At 53.3% G+C, this 25,921-nt stretch overlaps 9 protein-coding genes across 9 annotated transcripts; 5 read left to right on the top strand and 4 right to left on the bottom strand.

Moving 5' to 3' along the window:
• Positions 1–324: 324 nt before the first annotated feature.
• On the bottom strand, positions 325–1,486 carry DSM5745_02399 (uncharacterized protein; the record flags this gene model as incomplete). Its single annotated transcript, XM_026744415.1, has 4 exons — positions 325–696; positions 744–1,148; positions 1,231–1,373; positions 1,435–1,486. The coding sequence occupies 4 exons, from the start codon at positions 1,484–1,486 to the stop codon at positions 325–327; spliced, it is 972 nt and encodes a 323-aa protein (XP_026607578.1).
• Positions 1,487–2,157: 671 nt separating this feature from the next.
• DSM5745_02398 (uncharacterized protein) lies at positions 2,158–3,690 on the top strand (the record flags this gene model as incomplete). Its single annotated transcript, XM_026744414.1, has 2 exons — positions 2,158–2,231; positions 2,286–3,690. 2 exons carry the CDS (start codon positions 2,158–2,160, stop codon positions 3,688–3,690), a joined length of 1,479 nt encoding a protein of 492 aa, XP_026607577.1.
• A 173-nt stretch (positions 3,691–3,863) lies between these two features.
• DSM5745_02397 (uncharacterized protein) lies at positions 3,864–5,496 on the bottom strand (the record flags this gene model as incomplete). Its single annotated transcript, XM_026744413.1, has 3 exons — positions 3,864–4,298; positions 4,362–4,776; positions 4,928–5,496. The coding sequence occupies 3 exons, from the start codon at positions 5,494–5,496 to the stop codon at positions 3,864–3,866; spliced, it is 1,419 nt and encodes a 472-aa protein (XP_026607576.1).
• Positions 5,497–5,827: 331 nt separating this feature from the next.
• Positions 5,828–6,670, top strand: DSM5745_02396 (copper chaperone CCS1; the record flags this gene model as incomplete). The annotated part of the gene is made up of 3 exons (XM_026744412.1): positions 5,828–5,882; positions 5,941–6,075; positions 6,153–6,670. The coding sequence occupies 3 exons, from the start codon at positions 5,828–5,830 to the stop codon at positions 6,668–6,670; spliced, it is 708 nt and encodes a 235-aa protein (XP_026607575.1).
• A 1,607-nt stretch (positions 6,671–8,277) lies between these two features.
• DSM5745_02395 (putative PB1 domain protein) lies at positions 8,278–11,602 on the top strand (the record flags this gene model as incomplete). The annotated part of the gene is made up of 6 exons (XM_026744411.1): positions 8,278–8,484; positions 8,530–8,865; positions 8,908–9,954; positions 10,160–10,426; positions 10,478–11,286; positions 11,362–11,602. The coding sequence occupies 6 exons, from the start codon at positions 8,278–8,280 to the stop codon at positions 11,600–11,602; spliced, it is 2,907 nt and encodes a 968-aa protein (XP_026607574.1).
• A 412-nt stretch (positions 11,603–12,014) lies between these two features.
• Positions 12,015–13,568, bottom strand: DSM5745_02394 (aspartate aminotransferase; the record flags this gene model as incomplete). Its single annotated transcript, XM_026744410.1, has 3 exons — positions 12,015–12,110; positions 12,170–13,150; positions 13,275–13,568. The coding sequence occupies 3 exons, from the start codon at positions 13,566–13,568 to the stop codon at positions 12,015–12,017; spliced, it is 1,371 nt and encodes a 456-aa protein (XP_026607573.1).
• Positions 13,569–15,048: 1,480 nt separating this feature from the next.
• Positions 15,049–16,887, bottom strand: DSM5745_02393 (uncharacterized protein; the record flags this gene model as incomplete). Its single annotated transcript, XM_026744409.1, has 4 exons — positions 15,049–15,433; positions 15,484–16,045; positions 16,101–16,494; positions 16,597–16,887. 4 exons carry the CDS (start codon positions 16,885–16,887, stop codon positions 15,049–15,051), a joined length of 1,632 nt encoding a protein of 543 aa, XP_026607572.1.
• Positions 16,888–21,443: 4,556 nt separating this feature from the next.
• Positions 21,444–23,442, top strand: DSM5745_02392 (uncharacterized protein; the record flags this gene model as incomplete). Its single annotated transcript, XM_026744408.1, has 5 exons — positions 21,444–21,553; positions 21,666–21,984; positions 22,032–22,659; positions 22,713–23,253; positions 23,286–23,442. The coding sequence occupies 5 exons, from the start codon at positions 21,444–21,446 to the stop codon at positions 23,440–23,442; spliced, it is 1,755 nt and encodes a 584-aa protein (XP_026607571.1).
• A 715-nt stretch (positions 23,443–24,157) lies between these two features.
• Positions 24,158–25,420, top strand: DSM5745_02391 (phytanoyl-CoA dioxygenase family protein; the record flags this gene model as incomplete). The annotated part of the gene is made up of 1 exon (XM_026744407.1): positions 24,158–25,420. One exon carries the CDS (start codon positions 24,158–24,160, stop codon positions 25,418–25,420), a length of 1,263 nt encoding a protein of 420 aa, XP_026607570.1.
• Between the last annotated feature and the right edge of the window lie 501 nt (positions 25,421–25,921).

Raw genomic sequence — 25,921 nt, 5'->3', positions numbered from 1 at the left:
ATATAATCAGCCAAGCGACTTCATATATCAAAACATTGCGCAAAGGTCATTGTAAGCTTGAGGCATGGGACGAAATTGTTCATGCCCCCGAAATCCCCGATCTCCGCTCACACGTGATGCCGGTATCTCTAATCGATAAGGAGCTTGGAGTTTTCTGAAAGTCGCAAAATACTTAAGATGAGTTGACCTTCTCATGATATTATGCTGCGTTTCATGGTGACCTGTTCATCAATTCTCCGCAGGTCTAATGTCGGTAGTTTCACTAATTGAGAGAATACAATATCGTACATATCATTAGATAACTTTCTGCAACCGAGTACCGTATCACTGTCGCCGGTTACCTCTGTTCCTGGGGCCCTGCGGAGGAGCGTCCGTCATCATCTCGTCGCTGTAGAGCCCATTTGCTTGAGCTCCCTGGTTCGCGCCCCGGTCGCTTCTGCCAAAGTTCCTCCTGCCCCTGTCACCTCTCCGGCCGCTGCCCCGGCCGTTGTACCTGAAATCCCTGGGGTCGACGGGCTGGTTGTCCTGCTCGTTGAATCCATATCTGCCATCTTGCAGAGCAGGGTCCGCCGTCCGTTGCGCTCGCCGGTTCCGATCTGCCTGTTCTCGTTGGTTATCGAAGGAAGACACCGTTGATATCGGACGACCAAATGCATCACGGTTGGCAAAGTGGAATGAAAGGATCCGACCATCGGCCTTCTTAAAGTTAGCGTAGAGTTACCCTACAGTATTGGTTCACCTACTCTTTGGTTGTGAAAGTTGGCTACAGCCTTCTCAGCTGACGATGTTTCGGCGAAAGTGATCTCCGCCGTCACCGTTGGATTTTGCGATGTAACCCAACAGCTCATGATCTTTCCGGAGACGGGCTCAATGGCCGACTGTATATCAGCGGCAGTTGTCCCGGGAGCAAAATTGCTCCCGATGACAACAGGAGGGCTTGAGCTAGCTCCCTTGATGTTCAGCCCTCCGGCGTTGCGTACTGTAGCCTGACCATTCGCGGAATTGATCGCTGACGCGAGGCGATCCTCGTCGGGACGACGTCGGCGCGTTGGCTTTGTGCCCGCTGTTGTGTTTCGTCCACGCGCGGCGGCCGCGGTGGAGGAGGCTCTGCTCCCCGTCTTGGAGTTGAGGTTAACGGATGCGGAACGCTAGAAGTAGCAGATGATTGGATGAGCTTGTGTTCTTCGTAGGATAGGGCATGTAGAGCGCAAACTAATGTTATTCTGTTACCTTTGTCACACCAATTCGGCTCGCAAGACTTCCACCAGGTGTCGCATTCTGCGCCTTTCCAGCCCCCGAGCCGGGCGCGCTGGCCCTCCTATTCTTACCCAGAATTTGGTTCGCGAGGTCTTCGTTCTTCTTCTTCTGGCGACCTGGGGGAGAAAGGATGTATAAGCCTGGGACTCATATGTTGAGGAATATGCATGCACTGACTGGTTTGAATAATGGCGTTGAAGGAAACAGCCTGGGTCGCAGCTGGAGCCATGACGGAGAGGCCTTTGGTGGTATTGCTAAGAGACGGTGATGAAGTGTAGAATATAATGAGAATATAAGCAGAAGCTGCAAGCAAAGATCACATATATTTAGAGAAAAAAAGAACTGTCAGATGGCATCGGTAGAACGCCGGAGAGTTGCAGAAGGAAAGCTAAGTCGGTTGCGGCTGCGGCTGTCCACCAACGAAAGTTCCCTGCACGCCATGCACTCGTCTAACACTGTACTCTAGACGCTGAACACAACCTGATTAACATTCTACCTGGCACATTGGCTGGATGTGATGCAGTAAGCTTCTTTAGGATTTTCCTGGCGTAGAAATTGCTGTTGAGTTGCTGTACTGAGTACTAACCACTCTCCTAGATGCCTTCAGCCCTGAAATGGAAGCTGCAATGCAGTCCCGAGTCTCCTTGCAGTGCTCCGGCCAGTGCTTCTTTGGCCTGTCCGACACTTGCAAGTCAACCTCAACCGGACCAGATCCTTCTCTGTCCGTGAGAATCCAAGAAGGACTGCAACTCTAGGTGCTGCTACCTATGCCAACTGTTGGTTCCGATTTCTTTTAGATATAACTCTTTTCTGCAAGTCTGCATATATCTTGATATCAGTCCTTACTTCGACACCGTGAGCTCACAATCATTTGGAGTGCCTCTGCAGCCTCTAAAAACAATGGGTTCATCGTCGGAGGAGTGTGGTGACTTGTCTAGCCCGCTTTCGCTGCGCCCGTCAAGAAAGGGGAGCAGGTATGGCTTCATACGATAGTTAACTTTGCCATGATATTGACGTGACACCGTCAGACCTGCGAGGCCTCCAAGCCCCCCGTCAGCATGCGAAGAAAGCGTTCATTATCCGATCTTCAATCCAGAAGACCCGCGGCACAATCCGGCACTCGAGAGCAGCCTTGGCCTGGAAGATGCCGACAGCCTTCCCCAAGCGCCCTTCCCCGCTGGCTCGATGCGCTGGATGCAGGGTCTTCCCGGAAGGTCTCTCCGCAGAGCTCGCTCTGGACTTCACGCCTTAAGATCCGGGTTACAAAGACGGCCTGCGCGGAGTGCTGACGGGGATCATGTCAGCGGTGAACTGTGGTCTTCGTCCAACTCTGCCGAGGGCTCTTCTAGTCCGAACGAGAATCTCTTCTCATCAACTGTCTCTGAGGCTAGCACCGAAGAAGACTATGAGTTTGGAACTAACCTTTATCGAACGGGTTGCCACCATCCTTATCCCAAGGATGAGTATAGAGAAGACATTACTCCTCCGGCTTACATTGCGCCCTATATCCCTGCTACTTCAGCAAAGTTGAGCACGGTAGCTGAACTCCCTCTCGTTTTCCCGGTGATAGTGACAGATACTTCTTCTGATGAGGGCGTGTCTACGGTTCCTACGCCTGCCGATGCGCCTTCTACTATTTTGAATGGATCTTCGGCTTCTGACGACGACTTTCAACATGGCGTAAAGGAATCGGGTGTACTTGATCTCCCCATACCGACCACGACCCGAACGGCGAACCATTTGGATGTGGCTGCGTCGGATATGGCCGAGTCAGACGTGGCCGAAGACAATGCTTCAGTCAAAACGGAAATGAGTGACTCCTCTCGCAGATCATCTCCAAGCGCATTACCACAATCTCTAATCGAACAAATACCATGTGGCGGGACTGAGATTACTGTAACGACAAAAGAAATTGAGAACCATGGGGCTGAACCTGTCGAAAATGGCACTGAACGTGCTCCAGAGATTGAACTCGGAGACCTGGGGGGTAACGACTATTACCTATCGCTGAACGCATTGGACAATAGTGAGGCACATGAGAACAACACTAGCGAGGACCAAAGTCCTAATAGCCCCAGTGAGGATGGCAGATACGTGTTGTTAAGCCCTTGGCTGCCGGTTGATAAGAGCGACCGTAGGTCTTTGCTCCGTGATGAGTATTTCGTTGACGGCAAACCATCCGATCGCCGACCAGACGGCGGTAGCAACGCAGTTAAAGCAGAACCGGAGCTCACTGGCGACGGCCGGCTATATATCGACCGGGGTCTCGACCGAAATCGATCATTACGCCATGAGGTTCCGGAACTCATTGGGCCAAGGGGTCCGATAGGATTCCCCGGGCCACAAGGAGTACGAAGAGACCGGAGAAGTGAATCAAGTGAGGAAGAATATCTCGTGACTTATGGTCTATTGCATCGACATTATTTTTCATGATTGCGTGTCCAAACTTTGGAATGAATCATTCGTTTCTCAAGTGGGTATGTGCTGTTTATATTGTTAAAGCATTATATATGTACATTAGCCAAGATGGTAAAAGGATTTGGCCTGAGCAGCCACACTGCGATAAAATCTAGCCTCCGTGTTAAGATTAAGAGAAGAGAAACTGCCTAGCCTAGGCGCAACGTAAACCCGGCCCCAGTTTCCCCGGAATCAGCACCAGCCTGACCACCAAACACACTGGCAAAGTCCAGCTTGGGCGCCTCCTGTCCCCGTTTCGGCGCCTCGGGCGTTTCTCGACGCCTTCTCTTTTCCATACCAGCCTTGGACGGGAACGTCGGGAACATCTCCTTAGGCTTAGGTCGGGGATCTTCCCTGAAGTACGGATGTGTGAGACATTCCGCGGCGGTAGGCCGCGAGGTCGGGTTGAGCGCGAGCAGCGAGGAGAGAAGTTGCAGGCCAGCATTCGTGAGGAATGGAAACTTTGACCGGGGGAGGAGTGTCGATGATGATTGCGTGGGTGGGAGACGGAGAGACTTTGCGTTTGGGAGGGAGCGGAAGCCAGGCCAGGTCTGTTGTGTTGGAGGGCCGGTTAGGGCGAATATCTAGATGTACTTGTTAGCTTGTGGTAGTCCCCAGGCCAGGAAGGTTTCTGGTCAGCTACGAACCTTTGATACCTGATCCACCTCATTCTTCCCCTGCAGAAGCGGCTCCTTCGTGAGAAGCTCCCCCAATATACAACCAACGCTCCATATATCGATTTCCGGGCCGTAGGTCTCGGCACCTAACAGGAGCTCCGGGGAGCGGTACCAAAGCGTCACGACGAGCTGCGTCAGCTTTGGCGGCGGGTCGCCGTAGTAGCGCGCCATTCCGAAGTCGGCGATCTTGAGCTCGCCACGGTTATTCATGAGAAGGTTTGACGTCTTGAGATCGCGATGCATGATCCACTGGGAGTGGAGGAAGTCGAGGCCGGATATGAATTGGAGAAGGAGGGTTTTGATTTCGGAGGGGAGAAAGGGCTCGCGCATGTCGTCGAGGAGCGTCTTGAGATCGTGTTCGAGGAAATCCATGACGAGATAGACTCTGCATAGTGGCTGAGGGAGGGAGGGAACCTCCCCCAGGATTCAATGGTTAACCTTGTGTATCTGGCACTTTTCAGGGTGGAGGGGATGCGCGGAGAGCATGGGTAAGATTCGGGGACAGGCCAAGTTAGGGCTATAATAGGAAGGCTTACTCGTCCATTCGATTTCCCATGACAACTTCGCGCAGGTAAACGACGTTCTGGTGACGCGCTTCAAGAAGCGTCTGGATCTCCCGGAGACCAGTTACGGGAAACCCATCGGGGGAGTTGTCCAGCTTGAGTTTCTTCAAAGCAACGATTTCGCCCGTCCCAAGCTCTTTGGCGCGGCTAACCCAACCATAAGAGCCCTCTTCGATATGGTTCAGGCGCTCGAAGTTGTCCACATGACGGCAGGGTCCCCATTCCGACGCGGGAAACTGGAGCAGTGTCGTCGGCTTCCCTTGTTTCGGTTGCTGCTCGACATCGGATCCGGGCTGCTGATGTTCATTCGAGAGCCGGCGACGTTTCTTCGGGGGTGCATCATTAGAGTCGCCGTCGAGTGTGGAATCACCGGATTGGTGTTGCGCTGCTGCTTGAGCTTGAGCTTGAGCCCTTGCTTGCTCTTCGAGCCGTTGTTTCTCAGCTTTAGCTCGGCGTTTCTCCTCCTTTTCTCGTTTGCGCTGGGCAATGAGCGCTTCCGCCTCGGGATCTTCATCGGCCCATCTGGACTTGGAGGTCGACATTGCAGTGACGGGTGTGTAGAGTCGAGACGTGAAGCGGAGAGCGACAGTTGAGGGTGGAAAATTGGAGGCATGACGCTATCGAACCGGGGAAGCTGTGTGGCCTGACGGCTCAGGCCTGCCGGCCTCGGTGATTTCAAATCATCCCCGCTTGTCCCGCCATTGCTCTGTAGTTTACTTCTTGACCAGCTTCTTTTTGTTATTCTTACTTGTGCTAGTTGGTTTAATTGCTAACAACTAGATTCATTATGATCGAACCTTTTCAAGTATGGGTTTCCATGTCATGCCCGGAGCGGCGGAGACTGACCATCACTAGACGACCTTTGCGGTCCCGATGACCTGCGGTAACTGCGTGAAGGACGTTTCGCAGGCATTGAATAAAGTTGAAGGTAACAGATCATGATCAGGCGCGCTGCTATACGTGCTAATGCCCGGTTGCTATTCTAGGCGTCAACAAAGTGGAAGCCAATCTCAAGGACCAACTCGTCTTCATCGAAGGCACCGCGCCACCCAGCTCCATCGTTACAGCTATCCAGAATACCGGTCGCGATGCGATTCTACGAGGCACCGGCGCTTCGAACAGTATGTTCCTTTCCCACCTGGGCTATGCACAATCTGTTTCAGTTTGTGGACTCCTACTAAGTTTGCATGGTCGATAGACTCCGCGGTCTGTATCCTCGAAACACACTCCACATCCGTCTCCAATAAGGTACGAGGGCTGGCGCGCATGGTTCAGGTATCATCCAACATGACGTTGGTCGACCTGACGATCAACGGACTGGAACCGGGAAAGTACTGGGCGACAGTACGAGAAGCAGGCGACATTTCTAAGGGGGCGGAGTCCACCGGCGGTATCTGGGAGGCGCTTAAGGCAAAGCTCCAGGGCGCCAATGCACAGAAGGAACCACGTGGGATATTTGGAAGCGTGGAGGTGGATACAAAGGGGCGAGGCAATGTGTTCTTGGATCGACCGGTGGCGATTTGGGAATTGATTGGGCGCAGTATGGTTTTGTCCAAAGGTACGGAAGGGCCGTTTCGACGCGAGGATCCCAATACTTTGGTTGGGGTGATTGCTCGAAGCGCCGGGGTTTGGGACAACGACAAAATGGTATGTTCCTGCTCGGGCAAGAATGTGTGGCAGGAGCGCCAGGAGCAAGTGGCTCAGGGAATGGTCTGATGCTGGTACCAAGACCAGATGAAGTTGGTTGGGACTTGGTGGACGACGAAGGGGTTCGACCTTGCATTAGTATTGAGTTCATGATACCTAGCAGAGATGATGACGAAGCGATAACGATAGACGATGATTTTGAGTGCGGAGAAGCGCAGACCGAGTCATGCGATGCTATTTTAAACTCCATCCTGCGAACTGAAGACCGCATCTTCGGCCTTAAGCTCTTCAGGGTTGTGGATTGTGACGGCTCGCATGACCGAGCAGGACCACTTGGGCTCTTGACTCCAGAAAGTAGGCATTGATCCGAGACTAGGATTGTTGCATGCGTCAATCAAAACACAGAGCAGGGCTGCAGCGTGAAGGCCGCGTGCTAAGGCCTATGACTACGAGCGTATGAGCGGATAGTATGAGGCCTATCGCGGCGGAATCCCAGCCTCGCGGTGATCGAGCAGAAGCGCCGTGGCGGGGCCACTCTAAAGTTAGTCCCGGTCACATATTTACATTTGGGCCAATGATCGTTGTGCGTCTTTGAAATGTGACTGTCTTCAACTTTGGAACTACTCGGACCAAATGTCTTTCGTGTCTCTTGATACTCCAGCACCAGGACTCGGTTAGGTACAATCAGATTATCGAGATGAATGGGCCTCAGCCAATGTGTGATGTGTCTATACCACCTGCAGGCCCTGGCATCATAGCAGAGTCGATATAGTGATGACAGGCCAAGGATCAACGTCTGCACTGTGATAGTTCCCCTGCAGCTCCAACAGATTATCACCAATGAGGCCGGCCTCTGCAGAGTCGAGACTGGCTGGGCGGTTACTGGCCTCTCCCTCCTCCTCTCGCACTGTCTTCACTTTTCCATCCAGCTCTTAGCGCTCATCCCTGCGCTTCTCCTTTCTGCCTTCATTCTGCTGTCTCGATTCCCAATCCACCGTTTCAGACCCAACCGCCGCACAGCCTCAAGTATTCGAGTCGAGTCAACACAGACAATTCTCCGATCCCATACCTGCAAGGCGATACTTTCCAATCTCGATTCGATATCTTCAGTCTTCAAAGTCTATCGACTTGCTAATCCCTACTAGACTATTGCTAGTGGCTGGTGCGCCTTAATTTATGGTCTAAATATATATCCGATCTATCTCGTCTCTCCACCCAACAGGATCCCCAAATCCATCCTTCGGCTTTTGCGCATGGTCCGTCCCCTCTGGCCTGCTTGCTTAATCTCTGCTTGATTGACTGATTCCGTAGCTTCCAATCCCAGTGGCATCACCACTCTCGGCCTGACGCTTCAATTCTCCCGCTCTCCGTGCCATCACTCTGGCTTCTCTTGGGTTTACTTGGCCCGCCAGCGTCTCTTCATCTGCCCACCCGGTCCCCTCCCCCGTCACATCTTGGCTGCTGGTTGGCCCATACATATATTTGCTGCCGTGCGCTCAGGCAGGGCCGCCGACTTCCCCTGTCAGTTGGAAAATAAATCTATTCTTCAAGCCCAGCCGGTGTCGGCCAGGTATCACGACGCGGGGGGCAAACAACTCCTCGTCGGCTACCCAATCGCTCTACTTAAGACTGTGACTGGCACTGGCAGCGCGAAAAGAAATGTCCCTCAAGCAAGTATGTCGCAATTAACGCATCCGGATCAAAGTCACCCAGCGGTTAACAAGAAATCGCAGGAAATTGAGACCTGGGTGCAGGCGTTGGATCATTTCGATAACCAGGAATACGATCTCGCCTTGCGATCTTTTGCTGGCATAGCCGATACGTCCAAAATTCTCTTCAACTGCGGTGTCATTTACGCAACATTAGGCGAACATGAGAAAGCAGTATGTTCTTACAATCATTTTCCAGACAGCAGCTGACAACCGCAGGTTGAGTGCTACCAGAGCGCTGTGAGCCTGGATCAATATCTCGCCATTGCCTACTTCCAAGAGGGAGTGTCCAATTTCCTACTCGGCGACTTTGAGGAGGCATTGGCTAATTTCAACGACACTCTGCTCTACTTGCGAGGCAATACTTACATCGATTATGAGCAGCTCGGGCTGAAATTTCGATTATACTCGTGCGAGGTTCTGTTCAACCGCGGCCTGTGCTATATCTACCTGCAGCAAATCGGCCCCGGCATGCAAGATCTAGAGTACGCTTCCAAGGAGAAAGTCACACCGGACCACGATGTTATCAATGACGCTATCCGGGAACGGGCAGAAGTAAGTACTTTGCCATGCCTGCGAACCAAGCTAACGTCCCAGGGATACACTGTGTTTTCAATACCGGTAGGAGTAGTCTACCGACCGAACGAGGCCAAGGTCAAGAATCTCAAAACCAAGGACTATCTCGGCAAATCACGCGTGGTGGCTGCCAACCGACTGAGCACACCCGTCGATACGACCCAAAGAAGCATAGATGCCGTACCATTTGCGACATCACACCTAGTCCAGAAGAACTTGACCAGCCGCAGCCGCCAACAATCAGAGCCCCCGATGCACCGAAATCTATTCCCACCTACTCCACCTCCAGATGCAGACAAGGCAAGCCTCAGCTCAAATGGTAGCAGCGGCACGGCCCGCGCTCCGACTACCAAAACACAGCGCCCACCGAAGCTCGACTTGGATCGCCCTGGAGCCCAGCCTGCTGGACGAAGCACGACGGATCTCAATGCGCCAGAGAAACCACGGATAGGAACGACCCGCACAGCATCGGAGCCCCGAGGTCCGGCACGGCAACACCGGGGATATGCTCCAGAGAGGCATGTTTACTCCGGAGACAGCTATGCGCACCGCAGAGGAGCCAGTGATACCGGTTTTGGGACGTCAAACGGGTATTCCGATGACCCCTACGGGGTGTATGGAGAAGCCCGAGCAATGGCGCTAGCGAACGGTGGACGTCCCTTCCATCAACAAGGGTACATTGACGAAGAAGAGGAATATGGGAGCTCTCCATGCGACGAGGAATTAGTGCCAGACGCCGGGTTCGAGATCATGGGAGCGCGACCACGAGCACGATCATGCAGCCGCGGCCCTCCACGAGGGTTTTCACGCCGGCCGGAGGTGCGCAAGTTTCGAGTCAAGGTACATTCATCAGAAGATACACGGTACATCATTATTCCACCGACGATTGAATTTTCAGAGTTTGAGACGCGGATTCGGGAGAAGTTTGGCTTCCAGATGGCGTTGAAGATCAAGATGCAAGACGAGGGCGATATGATCACGATGGTGGACCAGGAAGACCTAGACTTGTTGCTCATGGCATCGCGAGAAATCGCGCGACGAGAAGGAAGTGAAATGGGCAAGATGGAGGTAAGCACTTCCTGCATCTATATTAATGTCAATCAGTCCACTAACTTGATCTAGATATGGGTTGAAGAACGACGGATGATTTAATGATAGCGCTATACCCTGCATATGTCTTTGTAAATATTAGCATTTATACCCATAATGATACCGTGTCTCATATAGACCGTCAGCAAGTTCCAGAACGTATATTTTCTGCAGTCCATGGTAGAATTGGTCTTGTAGGGCACGGGGATCACGGGATCGACCCGTCCGTTTACTTCCAGCTCAGCACTTCCGCATCTCCACCGACGTCAACATCAACATCACCATTCGACCTTCGAACGATGCGCCGATAGCCAGGCAGGCTTTAACCAACATGACAGACCTAACGCCGCTATTCACCGATCTCCTCCACAAACAGGACAAATCCCTGTCTCTGCCGCGGCCCCTCACAACTCAAACCGCCGACGAGTTCCTCAAAGAAGCCTACCGCATCGTACGAAGCACAGCTCACAACCAACCCAATCTATACTAACATCGCAATCAGAACACCCACATCTCCTCGCTCCTCACACACCTCCACAAAATCCGCCCATCCTTCCTAAGCATCTCCACGCACTCCACCAAATCCAACAAACACCGCAGCTCCCCCTCCACCATCTCCGCAGCGAAAGAAAAAGACAGCACCCATCTCTCCCCCGAAGAACTCGACACAATCACCTCATCCACCTCGTCCCTCCTCCACACCCTCTCAACCTCAATCTCAAACCTCTCCTCCGCCGAGTCCCTGCGCCAAGAAACGCACTCCACCCTCCTAGACAAGAAATACGGACGCAAGCGCTCGCGCGCCTCGAATCTCCTCTTCCAATGGGCATCCGGCTCCGCGCTCACCGATAGTGATGCCGCCGACGACGCGGGAAAAAAACCGGAGCAAATCACCGAAGAGCAAATCGAGCTCTCGCTCAAGGCCGTCCGCGAAAGCATCCTCTGGTTTCTTAGGCGCAGGTTAGAGGGGACGATTGAGATGCAGCGCGATATGGTGGAGAAGCGGATCGAGCGCGCGAAAGAGCGCGAGAAGAGCGTTTTGTATATGAATGCGACGTCCGCTGGAGCTTCAGCTGGTGCTGGTGCTGCAGCTAGTGCACACGGTCGCGGGGCCTCGGTTTCGGTCTCCGCACCCTCGACGTACCCCGACGCAGCCATGGAATCGGCGACGGCCGGTGTCAAGGGGAGCACGCTTGATGCGGCCGAGGTCGCGGCCATCGAGGCCGAGCTGTCGCCCGAGCAGCTGCAGCTCTTTGCGGAGGAGAATGATTCGATGGTGCGGTATTATGAGGATACGTTGAGTAAAGTCCAGTGCGTCCCTCTCCTTCCCTCTTATATACAATCAACGACCGCGAAAGCAAGCGCAAGCTAATGTCTACCGCTTAGGAACGCCGAAAAATCCCTCCTGGAGATCTCATCGCTTCAGCAAACACTTGTTTCGCACCTCTCCACGCAGGAGGAGTACATTGGCATGATGGTCGCGGACGCCTTGAATACAGAGACGAATATCGGGCAGGGGAATAAGGAGCTTAAGCGTGCGACTGAGAGGCGGAGCGCGGCGCAGGCCGTGTTCTGGGGGACGGTTGGGCTGTGTACGTGGCTTGTTGTTTGGGACTTGGTCTTTTAGTACAGCTCAACTATACATAGGTTCTGGAGATAGGGATGGCTGTGGTTCTATTCGTATTAGATCAGGTCTAGATCTAGGTATATCTAGCTTATATTTTATGGCAGACAGACAAGACAAGACAAGAGAAGATAGCGCACGTTTATTTTGGTACGAGGTACGAGGTATCAGACCACCCAAGCCGATTTTGTGATATGAAGCAGACCGAAATGAGAATGACAATGACATGACATGACCGACCGACCGAGAAACAGACGGGCTTAGATATGGAACTGGTAGAGGGGAATAAGTAACCGAACGAACCACTTTACTTTGTGGTAGACATGAGAATGGGAGGTGGCATTAGAGACGAGAGGATAGGATGGATGCGATGAAAGAGTCGAGAGAGCGAGAAAGAAGCAGAAGCAGAAGCAGATCACGACGTCTCCCGCACAACACTGTCCACAGCTTCGGCGAAGTAGTCCAGGTTATGGGTATTGAGGCCGGCCATGGAGATACGGCCGTTCTTGGTCTGAAGGCATTAGATGTTAGCAATCGAATCCAATCCGAGTACAAGGAAAATAAACATACCATGTAAACATGCCACTTATCCCTTAGCGCCTTAACCTGGCTCTCACTCAGCCCCGTAAAGCTGAACATGCCAATCTGGTCGGTGATATGGTTCCACGTGCCCGGCGTGCCCTTCTCCTCCAGCCTATCCCGAAGCCCCTTCCTCATCTCCGCAATCCGCCCGCTCATCGTCCGCAGATCATCCTCCCACTGGCCAAACAGCTCGGGGTCGTTAAGCACCTTGCTCGCGATGCGCGCCCCGTAAGCAGGCGGGTTCGAGATCTCCGAGCGCTGCAGGATAGCAAGCTGCGAGGCAACGTGAGCGGAGCTCTGCGCTGCGTCGGGACCCGGCGCAGAAACAAAGTGGAAGGCGCCCGTTCGCTGGCCGTAGAGACCGAAGTTCTTCGCGAACGACTGCGCAATGCATAGCTCGAACCCCTGATCCACGAAGTACCGAATCGCCCAGGCATCGCGCGCCAGGTCACCCGATGCAAAGCCCTGGTACGCGGTGTCGAAGAACGGGAAGTGCGAGCGCTGCCGCATCACGACCGCAACTTCCTTCCATTGCTCCTGTGTGAGATCTACGCCTGTGGGGTTATGGGCGCAGGCGTGGAGCAGGATGATTGAGCCGACGGGGGCGGCCTTGAGCGCGCCCAGCATGCCATCGAAGTCCAGGCCCTTCGTCTGGGGGGAGAAATACGGGTAGTTTGCGAGGGAGAAGCCGACGTTCGTGAAGATCTGGTGGTGGTTTGCCCAGGTGGGGTTGGAGAGGTAGAGGGTTGGCTTTGGGGAGGCTGGGTGGAAGCGGGCGAGGAAGAGGGCGCCTAGGTGGACGGCGCCTGTGCCGGAGATGGTTTGGAATGTGGCAACGCGGTTCTCTGCGATGGCGGGGGAGTCGGCGCCCACGATCAGTTTTTGGGCGGCGCTGGTGTACTCTGCTAGGCCTTTTATTGGGAGGTATTCGTGGTTGAGGTTGGGGTCGTTGCGGATGAGGTCATCTGCCTGTTGTTGGGTTAGTTTTTGATAGTTAAAAGATCCGGGGTTGGAGGGAGCTCGTGGTCGCGTGAGAAGCTCGCAATGAACCCCTGGTTGGGAATTTCAATGGACGTAATGGGATGGAATGTACCTTCTTGACCACAGGCAGAACCCAAGGCTTCGCATTATCGTCGCGATAAGCACCGATGACCAGATCGACCTTCTTGTCGGAGGGGTCCTGGCGATAAGCCTGGGCGAGACCGAAGAGCGGATCCTCCGGTGCGGAGGGGACAACGGCGGTCGAAAAGACGGGGGAGGCTGACGAGGAGCCCATGATGTGCGAGGCAAGGGAAGCAAGACGGGATTTGGCGTTTGCGATGGAGAACGAAGAAGACGACGACGACGACGATGGAAGAGTGGAAGGAGAAGAAGATGGAGTGGACATTTTATTTTATCAGAGCCAGCTCTCGAGTCACACCACCAGGCTGGATTCGAAATACGTAAGGTCAATGCTGCTTGTGTTCACCGGCGATCAGCTCTCCAATTATAGCAGGCAGATTGAGGGGGAGTAATGTGCTTGGTTAGTTTAGAATAGACCCAGAATCAGTCGGTCTGGCATGTCATGCATGGCATGGCATGGGCTCGATTAAATAAATGCCGCAGAGCTTGAAGCTCATGAATGAATGACCCCGGGGCCAACCGAGGTGTTCTGGCTCATGGCGGTTATGACGACATCACATGTCTAGCTATTATATCTATCTAAGGCACATGAAGCTTCATTCATTCTGATTCTCACATAGATACACTGATGAATAGGTGCAAAGCAAAGACAGCATGATGGTGCGGGGAAGCCTCAACGGCTCGTCAGACTCAGACTCAGACTCAGTCCACCCCTCGCAGAAAATCTCCGAATCCCCAAATTCCTTTCCAGTTCCAGCCTTCCAGGTTCACATTCAGCAAAACTAAAGAGCCCCGATGGAGCCTCCAAGCCGAAACAGCCAACCACCTCGGCCCCAAAGTCATCGCCCGAGTCCAGCCGTTTCGTTTCAGCCCTGACTGACACATCGCTCCCCACACTGCCTCGTCTCGAGAGTCAAACTGCAACCCTGCGGCAGACCTGCAAGACAAGGAAGGTCACGATAATAGAACTATTATCCGGGCACCGGATGTTTTCCGATTCAACACGAGATTGTCCACTGAGGTTATTCAGGGGCCATTGGGATCCAGCACCGGCATCGTCATCGTTCCTCGGCGTGTAGCCGAATCTGCCCGCGCCCGTGCAAGTTCGCAGTTCGACTTCGCACATCTACCGGGTTCCGGGTTCCTGGATCTGAAGGTTGCCGGTGGCTTCGGTTAATTGACCAGGATAGCCGTGGGGTAGTCTAGGGAAGGATTCTGATGACGATAGTCGAGGATCCCCTCACTGCGTTCTCGTCTCGGAGACTTCTCCTCATTCGCGTCTGGTTCTCCTCTCCCGAGGCAGCCGGCTTTACCTGCTTGGGAAGATTTACCCCATGGGGTCCACGCGGTGGGTTCCCCTCACCCCTCCTTCTCCTTACATTACATTTGCGTACTCTGTCTCCCTAGGATTAGTATATAAAATCAAAGGTAGAATGCACATATCTACAAATCCCATTGATTCCTGCAATATAGACAAGCATAGGAGAGACCAAGACATATACAAGATTGAGACTCCCTCTTTTAACCATAGGTACAGCCTGCCGCCCGTCTGAAACGCCTGTATCCCGCAAAAGCAAAACAATAATCAAACCGAGTCGTCAAGTCAGATCGTGAGAATGTCAAGCAAAAATAAAATGCAGGCCGGCCATGCATCCCAAACAATCGTAAATACGTTTACCCTCCAAAGGGAAACACAAAATCATGGACAAGAAGTAAACCGAAAATAGACAGCGCGCATGCGATGCTTATGTCGACGTAGGGGTAGCCGCGCCCGCATTCAGGTTCGTCGCGTCCTCGCCATGCGCCCGTGTGCGGATGCGGAACCGCTCCCTAAATCGAGCGGTTAGCCGATTCCGACGACTTCGTTGCTCGTTCTCGTCGTCGTTGGCTGCGTCACGGTTTGCTTCTTCGCGGACGCTGCGGAGGGCTGCGAGGCGTTCTTCGACGCTGGCGTCGCGCATGCGGCGGGCGTTCAGCGTGCTGGTGAGGTAGCTGCTTAGTCGGTGGCGGTGGGTGGGTATTTCTTCTACGGGTGGGCTGTTGGTGGTTTCGTCGTGTCCTTGGGGTTGGGCTTCGCCTTCTTGGCCTTCGGTTTCGCCTTCGCGTTTGGGCGGGTTGAGGTCGATGCGGCTGTTCCGATTGGGTTAGTTATCGGGGCGATGTGGGTGGGTGAGACATACCAAAGAGGACAGGTTCCTGACACATTTACCAGCCATGGATCGATACACTCAGGGTGGAATTGGTGGTTGCAAGGGAGGACACGCAGGTCTTGGCCCTTGACGAAGTCGTCTGTGCAGATTGGGCAGGAGAAGTTGGGATGCTCTGTAGGCGTCTCGGTCTCGGTCGTACCAGTTCGTCGCTGTTCTGCATTTGCATCAGGTGAAGACGTGGCAGCATTCCGTGGCGTCTCGTCGGGTGTTGGCGACGTTGTGCCACCGGTAGCCATTGGCTGGTGGGTGTCCTCACGCAACTGCGAGTTCGTCTCCGAATCAACAGACATCTCCACGTCTCCCTTGTCGGACTCGAGCTTGCCATCAGCGTTGTCGCCAAACTTGACGATCGGAATCGTCTCCAGCATCGCCCTTGCTATCCCTCTTGCGCGACTTTGACGCGGGCGCCCTGGTCGTTGCCGTGGACCGTATCGTTCTGGATGACGGTGGGCACGAATTGCACCCGTGATGATGATGGAGAGAAACAACGCTGTGATGATACCAGTAATGCTGTAAAGGATGATCATAGCTGCTGCAGTAATTAGCGACAACACGTGGGCACGGGCCGTGGTGCTGACAACACATACCTGTGTTAGGGCTGTCGCCCCCTCCTCCGCCACCATTATCGCTAGGTATACTTGCCGGGCCGAACGTCGACATGTCGCCCACAATAGATGTTGATCCGGTTTGGTTTCCTGATGCGAGTTGTCTTTCAACTTCTCTGGCAGTCTCCGAGTTCAGTAACGTAAAGACGAATCGGTAGTCGCTCTGGTCATTCGTATAGTTGCAGTGTGACGCAGAAGTGCTATACAGCAGGACGGCCTCCGGTCCCCTGATCAAGACGTTGCTCAGAGTCGCATCCGCATCCAAGTTTCCTGTATAGGCGGCAGGGTCGCAGGAGATGAAGGCTATATCACTACTCTGAAGCGACAGCGAATTGCTCGGTCCCACCTGCACCAAAGTCCCAGTCCGGTTGGCGTTCTACGTCTTTTATTAGTATTCAGCTTCACCTTCACAGCCCCCGTAAGCGGGCACGAGATCCCTAATACGCTGCTCACGCTGCATGGGAATGGGAGGACTGACATTAGACCAAGTCTGACGTTCTCCAAAGCTGACAGGCGACTGGACAAACGGGGCAATGCTGAGGTCCAAGTCCCGAGGGAGGTCCACTTGCGAGCCCTCAAGGTTGAATCGTATGCGGGCGATGGTAGGATCCTGGTCCACAGATCTATTCGACGGCAATACAGTCGAGTCCACAACCTGAACCGTGGAAAGAAGAGAAAGCAGGAAGAAAAGAAGAGAGTAAGAAGGGAAGAAGGAGAAGGAGAAAGAGGAGGGGCGAGAGGGAAAAGGATGTCGCAGGAGCAGCCCCATGGAGACGGTAATGATGGAGAGGGTCGAGAAGCGAATTGATTTCCCCACGGGTTGCGAGGCTTACGGAGACGTCGGAGGGTATGGGGAATCGCGGAAGATCATTAGGTCACGGATCTCTGGAGTGGGACACAGAAGAAGCAAAGAAAGGCCGAAAAAACGAGTCATCAACAGCTTCCAAGGCCTGCCCAGACTGGCGCTGATATCACCATCCGCAGCTGGTCGATCACTACTGACAGGCAAGGCGGTTAGTTTCACTGCCCACCCGATCGATGGAGATGGGGGATAAGGATCGAATTGTGCAGTTCCGGGCTTCCGGTGCAGCGTATTCGTACCTGATATGTCAACGATAATGAAGGATTGGGGCGCAGCGATGAAGTGAGACTGGAATTAATCTGAACCAAGCAAGCCAGTAGCAGCGGGTGGAGGAATTGCCAGGATATCCGGGCTGAAGATGGTGAGGGGCTCGGAGATGGATCGATGAATGGATGGATGATCCCGGGGGATCCGGCAGAGGGGCTGGTGATTGCAGTTATACGTATCAGCTCGCAACTGATAATTGATAATTGATAATCGAGGCGATCGAGGAAACCCGATCATCTCGATGGTTAAAAGGCAGAGCACGAGACATCTGGAACAAAGAAGAGAGTTTCGTCAGAGTTCAGGGCCGCAAGCGTGGTGACCACGAAAGCGAGATGGCCGGATCCAGTCTGACATCTCCGGCTTACCTGCCTACGTACTCGACCTTCTCTGTGTATGGTTGTAGACTACTTGTGCATTATTCTGTTTTGTTCGGTTTGAGGCGGCTTATCTGTTCTCACGGTTTTTATTTCTAACTGTCTTCTTGATAAGTGGCAACTCGCAACTGACGCCATCATTGTTGCTGAGGAGAACCGCCGAAGTCTCTCAGTTCTCCAAGTCCCAAGGCATATTCAAGCGCAAGCAGGACCATGGCTCACAATGAATGGCATCCAACCAAACAATTATTTGATTACGGCCGACGGAGCGCCGAATGCGTGGGCTGAGGGCTCAATGCGGGGATCGACTGCCAGCTGGCACGGACTTTCTCAGCAACTCCGCCGAAAACGTCTCTCCCTACCGAGCCAAGGAGTCAGCAACAACTCGACATCTCGAAGCATAAATAAACATTCTTAACCTATCACCAGATCATTAATCCAGCCATCGCCGTCTTTCTACATGCCGGTTCGTCGGTCGGCTTCTCTCACCCAGTGAGATTCGTCATTGTCAGCAGCGCCCCAGTCTGTCCGGCGGAAAAATCACGTGGTTTCGAGTCCTCGGTATCCTTGACCCTTGCCTATAGACGAAGTCAATGAAGTCGAAGCTACACGGGATCGGCCTTTGATTTCCAGTACTATGACGTCCAATCGGTCACTGTTTGTTGATCGGCTCAATGGTTCAATCATCAAAAATCATGAGTCACTACACGCCTCATGCATCTTGCTTATCCGACTGACAACCATCGTCCAATCTCTAGGATTGAGACCAGATCTTGAGAAACGTTATCTGCACCTGACTGCGATCAGTTACTCCGTACTCGGTGCAACCTTGTTGTCCAGCAAACGGAGTTGGCGACCAGCGATTTCTCCGGGATCGGAGGTCTGTCTATCAAGTCAGCTATCGCCGGCTGAATCAAACTCGTTTTATCTGATATCAGTGTCGGTATGACGGTTGGATGTCAGGTGGGGTTGCAGACCAGGATTTCGGCACAATCGGCAAAATAACAACAGCGAACGACAAGCTAATTGCAGGGTTCGTAGTTCTGCTCCAGTATATCCGCCTGAGAAGAAGAGCAGCGATTCCCGGTCATACAGGTAGGACATATCTGCGGATGCTACGGTCCCCAGCTCCTCATAAGCAATCTAATATAAAGGCGGCCCTACCCGATCTCAATATGGCGCCATCGCCAACCACCTAGCAGAAAAGCGGGGGATATCTCTTGTTTGGGAGGTTGAATCAACATATGGATCGCCAGTAGATCATCCCGTCTCGTCGCCTGATGCATCGTCCGTGCTGCGTCTGTACAATCACTGACACTCCGATATCAAGGTGCAGAGTAGCTGTCTGCACTCCGCAGTTCACGTGCCCAGTCCACACTGAAATATCAAACAATATTACTTAGCAGCCCTTGTCATGCAGTCTTGTTGATAATATTCCAGTTGCTCGAATCTCAAGTCGCGGAGTATGCATGTCGCCCACAACAGACTTCAACCCACTGCATACGGCTCTGGGCCTTGTCGTTCACTTGACCGACGGTGAGCCAAAGACGTCTAAGCGGTGAATTCAAACTTCAATAGCTCAGATATATCGCGACACGGCGTGATATTGTTTGATACAACCAGGAGCTCGAGCAAACGAATTTGAAGCGAGAAGTAACAAATCTCAGATCCTGGATAGTGTCATGGTTGATTCCCTTCGAACTCGTGGCTGAAAAGTCAATACTTTACTCGTTTCTCAGGCTGGCATGTAATACTCGCACCACGTCTGAACTCTGCTAGTAGTGGATTGGCGCGGACCGACCCTGCAACTGAGCACTGCGTGGATATCGGCATCTGAAAGCAACTTGGGATGGAGAAAGACATGAAACCTAACAGTTGCCTACACTCCAAACATCGCTCGAGGTCGGCTTCGGGTCGGTTCCAGTCTGCTGGACGGAGGAATGGAATGCCATCGGCCGTATGGATCGGCAAAGAATGTCTTGGACAAGAGATCCAGGGGTAAGGTGGCGGCGACTCCAATGGACAGAGGTCTGAGGGACAGCTAGAAGGGTCCAATCTGTCGTGCTGCGTGGTATGAGCGTGTTGTGTAACCATCTGATTCGTGGCGAGTATCCGGTTTCAGCTCGTTTGGCCATAGTTCGCTAGTAGGTTGCCATGGCGATGACAGAGGAATAGAAGCTGTTGGCGGCTCGGAAGACGTGCCGGTGGGGGCACCTTATGTTAATCGTAGATAGGGTTGATTAGACTTCGCTTGGGTTGGAACTCGGGAGTCGGGAGTCGGGACATCTGAGACCATTGTCGAGGTTTTATTGTCTGTTTGAGCTTGGATGTTTGAGGATGGAAGGGCCCATTCTCTGTGCTTGTGGCAGTCTTGGGGTAATCTCCACTGCAGTCTGGGGCGGGTTATTGGCGGGACGGGGCTGGGCCCAGACCCTCCGTAGGCAACCTTTGGTCTGTGTGTTAAGCCACATTGCTCAGAGAATACGTGACCGTCGTGACTGTGCCGCACAGTGGCGAGCAAAGATGTGGTGATACGTCCAAGGTCACGAAATTAGAGCTGTTCGCAGAGCGGTCGAGAGCGGAAGATGGAATACGGAGTATGTTTGATGATCTGATCAGCGACTGTACCGCAACGCCTAGCTACGGAGTATATCTCCGTAAGGGATGCCGTTCCAATCCTCAAGTGAGAAAAGCAGAAGACTGGCAAAGTCAAAAGCCGCGGCTGTCCGACTGTAAGACGCTTATCATTTCCATCCTGGAAAGCAAGCGTCCGTGCATGAGGCTGGTAAGGCGATTGTTGCTGGCTTGACTGCTGAACACTGAAAGCCGACAAGGTCAGTTGGGCGGATGACCTGGCAGCTGAAAATGAACATGACAGCGTCAGGTGGCTGTCGAATCCGGATATCTTGTTATATGTCTGATGTTAATGTATTGAAGGCGAGGAGGCAAAGTACAGAGCAGAAAAGGGAAACGGCCAGCCCGGCCGGTCTGGCCAAAATTAGGACAGCGCCCGCTCACTGGCCCAGACTGCCTGCGAATCCCCGCTTCCATTCAAGGCCTCGAACATTTGCTGCAGCCTGGCCCGCCCTCCATTGGCCCGTCTGCTCAGAGGCGTTCGGGGGGGTCAGTTTGTCTCTGGGAAAGGTCGAGTGCTGCTGCTCTGAAGAGGTCAATACCGGGGGCGGATCTGGCGTTGGGGGCAGAGAGGATGGTGCAATATATACAAAACAACCATGGCCATAAGATACTCGTTAATCTGTGAGAAGTCCGGAGAGACTGATCAAGAATCCTCATCAGGCAGTAGATAGACTTTGGACAATGGAAGAATAAATCCAGTGCAAATGCCCATAGTAAGCACACTATAGCAACGACCTTGCCCAAGCCCAAGCCTCCACTGGTGTGACTTCGTACTTTTCCGCTGCCAGTCTCTTCCCACTGCAACCTTCTCCCTCTCCCTCCCTTTGTCCCTTCAACCCCAGTGGTTCAGCGAGACCTAATTACCGGCCTTTATCCTGTTTGAGTCTCGCCTTTGATTCTATCCGTCCTTCCCTGCTTCGCTCGCTGCTTCTAGACACCTCCAGCAACGACAAAGAGCGGCCGAGCGGGCTTCCCGCGGAATCTGAAAAAAAAAAAAAACCACAATGCGCACCCTCAGCATCAGATAACCAACCGGCGAAAACTGTGCTGAAGGGGCCCCAGTACCACTCGGTATCTCTTCGCTGATGCTGAGTGGCCGATTCTCATCCCTACTTCTCACCCCTGACATGAGCGTGTCGGGCCAGACGACGAGACAGCCCTCGTCCTGCATCGCCAGCTTAAACAATGTCTCTTCAAGTCGTCTCCAACCCTTTGGCTGTCTCTCTAACAACGGAGGACCCTCAGTTCTCCGCGACCTACTGGAAGAAGAGATTCGACGCCCGGCATCCTTCGCCGTAAGTGATTCCTTTTCAACATCCATGTGCTTTATGGACCCATGGACCCTATCCAGCTGCCCCGCCCGCATCGCAACGCGCTCAGGCGGCCGAGGGCTAAACCGGTGAATAGGCACCCTGCTATAGCAACTCTTGATATAGAGTACAGTGAGCTGGCAAAGGCATGGAAGCGCCTGCAAGAGCTACTTCCTCTGTCAGAACAGGTGCTGTTCGAGGAGCGCCCGCAAACTTCGCAAGACGTGCAGGCCTTGATTCGAAGCATTCAAGCCCCGTGGGCTTCTCATACACAGCAACAGCTGTTCAGTCATTCATCGGCTCTCTGCGATGCTTTCTTGGCCACCCTCGACTTGCATACAATTCCACTAAAGGCCCTGCCTAGCCAGCACTTTTACTCCTCTCTCCTCTATGGCACTCTGCAAACCATCATCAAGGTTAGTATGAGCTTCCGCATATTCCACATTTCTGCTTCTGATGCAAGGCGCGGAGACAGGCATCGTCCAAGTACCCCAGGGTCATGGACGGGGTGATGAAAGCCCTCGTCAAAGTGAACCAGTCAATCAGTCTGCCTGAACAAAGCGAGCCGCTGCAGATCGCAAATGATTCGATACCCGCTCTTGCCAACTTTTACTCTCACCTGTTTTTCTTCTTGGGCGAATTGATGGACTGGTACGCGAGGCGGTTCAAGTGCCGACTGCTACAAAGTCCCCATGAAGATGTTTACCTTGACTTCTGCAATCTGATCACAAGTATACAGAATAGTGCAAGAGGGTTCACGCGCACCTTCGGCGACCCTGCCGTTCTCAACGATGGCGATGACGAAACGGGCGTTTCAATGATGCAGCATACCTACTTGTATCTGTGGGAGGATGCTAGGTTGAGTCAGATAGGCAAACGAAATACCGAGCGGAGATTCGCGGCCCAGAATGCCTTGACTCGGTTGCTGATATGGGAAATCCAACAGAGCGCCGAACAGCGATCGAACTTGAGAGATAGCAGGGGTCAGCTTCTTGCGCAGATGTTCGATAGGGCGAGCCAGCAACTACGACCGAATGGCGAACAGCACAGCGCGATGGTCTGCCTGACAACGGCGTCTGGACAAGACTTGCGTGAGTGAGATCTAATGATCGACTGAGGACATATACTAATTTTTTCTATCAAGTTATCGCGGCTACGCCAACGGAGAAACAGAAACACAAGTATACCCGTGTCGAACTTCAGTTAGCTTCCGCGCACCTCGAAGAATACTTCGATGATGACGATCAGCTGGTCGGCTATGAGCCTACAGACGTGGTGGTAGAGGAGGATGTCATAGAATCACTGAAGCAATGGTCAACCGACACATATTCTCAGATCCTGGCCGTGGGAAGCGTGCCGAAGTCCGCTTCTGCGAGTCCTTTTACTCTCATAGCAACCTGCTACGCCAACCTCGCGCGAAATATAAAACTGCCTGTTATCGCGTGCTCGTGTTCCATACCGCCAACGGCCAAGGATGGAATGACCCTATTTCAACAAGGGCTGATAGCGCTTGTATACAGTCTGATCCGACAATTACTTGAGTACCTCCCTCCGGTAGTGAACGGCTCGTCGACGCATACTGTCAAGGCAGAAAACTTTACTCTCCTCGACGGTACGCTCGCGTCATGGAAAGAAGTGCTCTCCTTGGTCGATACCTTGCTCAACTACGCACCGCCACTCCTTATGTGCGTTGTGGACGGACTGGATCAATTGCAAGACCCGTCCACCGACGGGTACATACGGTCGCTGCTTCGAATTCTTGTGACCCATACCCGACAGCCATCGGACTCGACTCCTGGACGGCAAAGCGTCCTGCTCAAGATCCTCTTCACCGTTACTGGACGACTGGAGTCGCTGGCAGAGACTCTGTGTGAGAACCCGCTTACGCTCACTGAAACAAAAGCGATCGAGAGAAGCAGCCCTAACACCCCGTTATGCTCGGACACCGACGTCCCAATGGGCGAATAACATGCCGAAAACGAAAATGGATACCCCTCTTCCTCACACTGTGCTCTTGATCACGTCCTGAACTTTCTGAACCCCCAGTCTTTTTTTTTTATTTCTTGCTGATCTGTTTCGGGTGAAAATTGCTATAGAATTTGGCGCCGGTGGTTTGAATGCAAATGATACCAATATGCCAGATGTCCATGATCGTTTTGAATTTCTTGTAAGGTGCGGTTGGAACTCTAGAACTGTTGAATGATTCAAGACGGAAGAGCAAGCAGACTGATGTATATTTATCGTCGAGATCCAGTTTTGTTGATGGCGTTAGAAGCACTTCCCACCGCTCCGTCTGTACTTATTTTTCATATCTATCCTCAGTGAATAGATGAAGTCATCCATACTTCTACATGTATAATCTGAACGGGATTAGGTTTCCGATACTCACGTGGCCTGAATCTGGGGTCATCTCCAGTTGACTTTTTGCCATTCATGCGTTTAGCAGGTTAACTAAACTGGTTAACCCATTGGTCTGGGTCTGGACGACTCGGTGGTGTTTCCGGACGCCATTCGGAATCCTTGGTCCACTCATGGGATTTATACCCCCGCTTTCTCTCGAGACAACAACATCAACATCAATCAAGCACCATGACTCAAACCAACGGACAAGCAAACGGACAGTCCCCCTCCCGCATCAGCAGCAGACTCTTCCACCCCAAATCCTCCATCCAACTCTCCGACTTCCAGAAGATCTGCTCTCGCACCACAGACCCATCCACCTACCCCCTCGCCTCAACCATCGCCCAAAACATCCCCATCTACGACGCAAGCGCCTTCAACCCCCTAGACACAGCCGAAGCTACCGCCCTCCAAGATGAATGGTACCACATCCTCTCCTCGGGCCCCGGCATCTTCGTCCTAAAGGCCATGTACGACCCAACCCGGTACGCCGAAACCCTCTCCTCCACCAACGCCGCCTTCCAAACAATCATCACGAAGGAGCGCGAAGCCGGCGGAAAAGTAGGCGACCACTTCGCAGCAGGCGGGAAAAACGACCGCATCTGGAACTCCTTCTCCAAGCACGCCTTCGCCGACCCCCTCTCCTTCACGGCCTACTACTCCAACCCGTGGCTCAAAACCGTCAGCGAGGCCTGGCTCGGCCCCGCATACAGAGTCACGGCGCAGGTGAACATCGTCAAGCCCGGCGGTGCCGCGCAAGACGCCCACCGCGACTACCACCTCGGTTTCCAGGACGAGGACTCCTGCGCCGCGTTCCCGCGCTCCATCCAGCTTGCCAGCCAGTACCTTACGCTGCAGGGGGCGGTGGCGCACAGCGATATGCCCGTGGAGAGCGGGCCCACGAGGTTCCTGCCCTTTAGCCAGACGTACGAGCCGGGATATCTTGCCTGGCGGCGGGATGATTTCAGGGCTTACTTCCAGGAGAAGTATGTTGCGCTTCCGCTTGCGCTGGGGGATGGGCTGTTCTTTAACCCGGCTGTTTTCCATGCGGCTGGGGCGAATGAGACCCGCCCTGCGGCTGCGCCTGATGGCGGGTTCCATCGCAAGGCGAATCTCCTGCAGATTGGGTGTGCGCTGGGGAAGACGATGGAGACTGTTGATGCCGTGCCTATTGTGGAGCGGTGCTGGGGGGAGATGGGAAAGATGTTTGAGGCTGCGGGTGGGGTTGTGGATGGGGGGTTGGATGCGTTGGTCAGGGCGATTGGGGATGGGTATCCGTTTCCGACGAACTTGGATCAGAGGCCGCCGGCGCCGAATGGGATGGCGCCGGAGAGTGAGCAGCAGGTTCTGAGGAGGGGGTTGGAAGAGGGATGGAGCAGGGAAGTTGTTGTGGAGGAGTTGAGGAGGGTTGGGAGGGAGTCTAGGGCTGTGGACGGGTTACCGGTTGTTTAGGTGCTCAGTTTTATAATGTTAAAGTACAGAAATCGATGTTTAACACTCAGTGAAAGGAGTTTAGTTCCTGATTCTAACAAGCGGGCTTGTGCTAGGTAGGACGTGTAGGTAGCAAGGCTGTATGATAGTATCACATGCAGATGAAAGTGTCCAGGCAAGGCGCATTTTTACTCAGCCTCTTACTGTTATCTCTACTAGGTAAACTTTCAACTCGTTCAATGCTTTCTTGATGATGTATCCCGCGCGCTTACAGCAACTGAGACTGTTCAAGCCCCTTGCTTAACGGTTGGCTACCGTCATCCCACCATCAACAGAGTGCCTGACCAGTGGCGGCGGTACAACAAAGACCGAGCCGCCCACGCCCAACGCCGGGTACTACGCCCGGTCCATTGAGGCTCCTCAAAGGGAGTGGACGAGGAGTCTCTGGAGGGGCAGCATATTGTTCCCATGTAGTTGGGTTCGTAAGGCACCTTTGCGCCGGACCTTCCAACTGGACGTTAC

This window comes from Aspergillus mulundensis, assembly GCF_003369625.1.
Source record: "Aspergillus mulundensis strain DSM 5745 chromosome Unknown scaffold_1, whole genome shotgun sequence".
In the NCBI taxonomy this organism is placed as follows: Eukaryota; Fungi; Ascomycota; class Eurotiomycetes; order Eurotiales; family Aspergillaceae; genus Aspergillus; species Aspergillus mulundensis.
The sequence above is the reverse complement of the archived record's forward strand: the minus strand, read 5'-3'. Positions and strand labels throughout refer to the sequence as shown.